Below are 4,753 nucleotides of genomic sequence, written 5' to 3' on the forward strand. Positions count from 1 at the left end.
GGAGGAGGGGGCAATGAGGGAAGGATTTGTAAGGTGTGACTGTGAGCAGAGGTGGGAGGGGCCTGTGATCAAGATACAAAGTGAATAAAAATAAATTAGAAAAAAATCATTAGATAACATTTTTATAAATATCAATTGTTAAAAATAGTGAATCCTTCATGTTACATGTAAAACTTATCACTAGGTTTTTTTAGTGTAAAAAACTGTCATCTAATATCAACAGTTCTTTAAAATATTATCATTAAAATCATGTTTCAGCCTTGTACTTTAAAAGTAAAGAAACTGCAGTTCTTACTAACTGCTCTGAGTGCAAGCAGGTTCTCATCTGCTCTGAGTGTGACAGGCCCAAAGTGGGATCCAGCTCAAGGGGAAGTCCCAAGGCATGACACTATTAATGAGGTTATGGAGCACTCACAAATAGGGAACAATCACGAAAGCACTGTGGAAGACCCAACAAGCAGCTGAAAGAGTCAGAGGCAGATATTTGCACCCAACCAATGGACAGAAGCTGCTGACCCCTGTGGTGGAATTAGGGAAAGGCTGGAAGAAGCTGAGGAGGAAGGTAACCATGTAGGAGGACCAACAGTCTCAATTAATCTGGACCCCAGTGATCTCTCAAACACTGGATCACCAACCAGGCAGCATATACCAGCTGATATGAGGCCCCCAACACATATACAGTAGAGGTTTGGCTTTAGTCAGAGAAGATGCACTTAACCCTCAAGAGACTGGAGGCCCCAGGGGGTTTAGAGGTCTGGTTAGGTGGGAAGCAGGGGGCTGGGGGAGAGGATGGAGTGGGGGCATCTTCTTGGAGACAGGGTGTGGGAAGGAGGTATGGGATGTGGAACAGTTAGAGGGTGGACAGGGGTGGAGGGGAATAAAATATGGAATGTAAATTAATTAAAAAAGTAAAGAAATTGCAACATTTGAATTCGAAGTCTGTTTAAAACAAAAATACAAGCCAGGATCTAACTATATCCTATTAAAAGTATATAAAAAGCTATCATTAAAAACCCAAACAAAATAATGAATTAAGATTATCCCCCAAAACTGAGATAAGAAACGAAATATTCAATACAACTTGAGACCAAGAAATGTTTAAAAATTTATTTATACTTTTTGAATAAAGGAGCACCTTTAATAGTAGAAGATACTGCTGTGCTTCGAAGTTTAGCATTTTCACGAATAAAATTACGTTGAATTGGTGGCATGCAGTCATATATCTTGTTAGTAGCATCAATTTTGGCTGTTACATGTGCCAGTGATTTTGGTGATGGAGGTAATCCATTTATTTCATATAACCAATATATTTCATCTGTCTGAAAATTAAGAGACAGAAAGATATTATGAGAAATAGCCAAAGACCTAGAAAAATTAGGGAAACATTTCTCATTATTAATAGCTTGTATTTCTTACATGTGATATGGAAAAGGCTTGTACCATTACCAAACTTTTATGTTTAAGACTTGAAATGATAACATAAAGATATATTAAAGTCACAATTAGATTTCATATATTTTCAATGAGGATTACAATAATTTTACAATGATTCAGTCAGTATGTTTGCTTATGTTTTAAGAATGATGTTCAGGACATTTGTCCAAATAAAGTTAATAACAAAAAAAGTTATTTTACAAAAGAAAGACTAAGCTTTGCAGTTTTACCTATAATTAAACTTCCCCAAACCAAATATAAATAAGAACAATTACACATTTTCAAAACTATTTTGCTGATATAATCTGATCTGTATCTTCTACCAATCTTTCTTTTAAAATATAATCAAACCCTCGTAGAGGCAGGGGGAGGGGAAGGAGAAAGAGGGTTTGTGTAGGGGAAACTGGGAAGGGGGATAACATTTGGAATGTAAATAAATAAAATAACCAATAAAAATTAATATATTACAGGACAAATATTGGCCAACATTAAAAATATATAATCAAAACAGGATTCAGAATAGAATAAAATAAATTATTACATTTATTCTTGATTTGCTTAGTGTGTCTGTGAGTATGTATGCACCATACACACACTTGTTCATGTGTGCTCATGTACTGTTGTGTGCATGTGGAATTGTGAGTACAACATATGAGAATCAGCTTTCTCCTACTACCATGTGGGTTTCAGGAAGGAACTGAATGCAGGTCTCCATCAGTCTTAGTATTAAGAACATTTACTCACTAAATCATCTCAATGGATAAGAAAAAATTAATAGGTCCATATTATTAATATCTTATGGAATTAGTACTGATATTTGGAAAGTCAATTAACCATAGTACTTCTCTGTATTATTTACTAAAAAAGGGCATCTTGAACATATGGTATTCTCATATTTTAATGGTGTCATTGTTTTGTAATGAAATCAACCAAAGTTAATGACCTTACGGATGAATGACAGATGCTGTTAAGGGCAACTGGTAACATCAAAAACAATTGATAATTATACATTAACACATATGCTCTATGGTCACCTCATTCTCCCCCGTGTTTTCATTTGAGTGAATGATATAATTTCCAATACCTAGTGTTTGTAACTCTTTGAGATTTCCTCTCCAGAAACACCAGTAGGTGTTTCAAATGCTGTTGGATATTTAACTGTGTCTGAGTCCATTCCTCAGTCAATAACTGGAATAATGTCAAGTGGTACATAAAAGCCCTTACATTCCTGCTCACCTTGGGTATGAAAATGTCAAGGTATGAATGGTACACTATTTCCAAGGGCTTTCTTATGTGCTTATTTCTCAGTTTCTCACTGTGGTAGATGATTCTACTGAATTCTTTTCCATCTGTATTTCACAAACTGCCTGCCTTCCCTGTACTTATATCCTGGTATACTATAACAAATAGGCTATTTAAATTTAAAATTTTATTTAAGGATCTGCCTTTAATGAAATAAGTACAAAAGATGATTTACAATATCTTTTCTTATTGTTTCATGCTAATGAGATTTCTACAGAAGTAATATGTAAAATATTCTATATTTTTTATATATATATATATATATATAAAATGCATACATATATTTGATTGTATATACAGGTATAAAAGGAACCTATAGCTATAACATTTTATTTTATAATATATATAAATATATATTATTTTTATCTAAATATGACTATTACTATGCCCCACAATTCTGATAGTTATCAAGGTGTTTTGAGTGTGTGTAGTACGTGTGTGCGTGGTTATATATATGTGTATGTAGGTATCTATGCATGTGTGTATATATATATGTGGAAGCCAGAGGCTGGAATCAGGTATTATCTTTGATTGCTCTTGTCCACTTTATCTTTTGAGACAAGGCTCCTCACTGAATCTGGAGTTCATTGATTAGACTAGGCAGGATGGCCGAAAACCTCCTGGTCGTCTTTTACCTTTCACAATGTGTAGCAAGTGTGTGCTACAATGCCTAAATTCTGAGCAAACTGGGGATTAGAACTCAGGTCCTCATGCTTGGACAACATGTCCTTTACCTACTGAGTCATCTGTCAGCTCTAGTACTACTGTTTTATAAACAAAGACATCTTTTCATAGTTACTCTGGAAAATTGTTTAGATTTTCTATTCTTCTGGAATAGCACTACTTTTTATAAAATAAATGGAACAAGTAAACCTCCTTCTATCAAAGCTAATGTTTATTGCCTTGTTTCCTAATTGCAAAATAACAAGTTTTAATTATTCTAAAGATGAATTAGCTGAATGAAATTACAACATATGAGAACATGAGTTTTGATGTATGTCTAGGCAAAATCTATTAAAAGTATTCTAAGTCATTTACTTTTCTGAGTGATGTAGAATGGAGATCACATTGTTGTAACTGATTTAATGTTTAACCTAAATATTTTAAAATGACTATTGTGTAAATGGCAATTTTGATTTAAATCATTAATTGTATTTTTAAACTGTCTTAACCTTTGACATGCGTGCAAATAAAGATGCTGTTGAGATTAATTGGGATTTGGAGTCAGACTGATGAATTGTGATTTTTTTTAAGATCAGTAATTTGATATATGCAATAGCTCTTATGAATCTTCAGGGTAAGTATACTTACCATAACATGTCAATTTCAAAAGTTTGTACAGTACATTATTGTATTTATATAGAGAGTTCTATATCTAGGACCTGCTCAATGGTAGAAAAGTACTGACTTTAGTAAGTTGTCCTATAAACTCAACATACACACATACACACCATGGCATATGCATAACTCCTCTCACAAATGAATAACTATAAGAATACATTAGAATATTAAATGTAGTATAAGGCCTATAATATGAATTTTCATGTTTAGATATTTTGCTATACATTTTTAGTGGGTCATCATTGGAGGAAAATAAAATCTTCACAGAACAGTCTATACTATATTTACAATTTTTGCTAATTCTACACATATTTCTCAAAATTGAAAATAGAGATTCATTAAAGGAATGTTTGAAGCTGGGTTTCTCAGGTATTTATATATCTACAAAAAAGATAAAAATTAACATGAAATTACATATTCTATTTCTGCTGTATATATTTGGAATTATACAGAGTAAAATTAAATCAATAAGGTAATTTTTTCATTTTTTTTCTTTTGTAAATTTAGTCTCCTACAGCTTCCCAGGCCAACTTCTACATCAGAATCCTCTAGCTTTGCTTCCTAAGTGCTGAGATTACAGATACATCAAAATTAAACATTTTAAAACATGTTTCAATGTCAATTTGCCTCCCATATAAGCTTGTATTAATATATCAAAAATGAATATATAGCAAGG

At 32.8% G+C, this 4,753-nt stretch overlaps 1 protein-coding gene across 1 annotated transcript in view; it reads right to left on the bottom strand.

Annotated features, from left to right (window-relative positions):
* Nucleotides 1-1,086: 1,086 nt before the first annotated feature.
* The window catches only part of Cfap47 (cilia and flagella associated protein 47), a 223,010-nt gene continuing 219,343 nt past the window's right edge, over nucleotides 1,087-4,753 (bottom strand). The window contains exon 66 of the mRNA XM_031363967.1: nucleotides 1,087-1,411. Coding sequence (XP_031219827.1) covers nucleotides 1,107-1,411 — 305 coding nt within the window. The 3' untranslated portion in view covers nucleotides 1,087-1,106. The remainder of the gene's footprint in view (nucleotides 1,412-4,753) is intronic.

Source organism: Mastomys coucha, chromosome X (assembly GCF_008632895.1).
Source record: "Mastomys coucha isolate ucsf_1 chromosome X, UCSF_Mcou_1, whole genome shotgun sequence".
Lineage (NCBI taxonomy): Eukaryota > Metazoa > Chordata > Mammalia > Rodentia > Muridae > Mastomys > Mastomys coucha.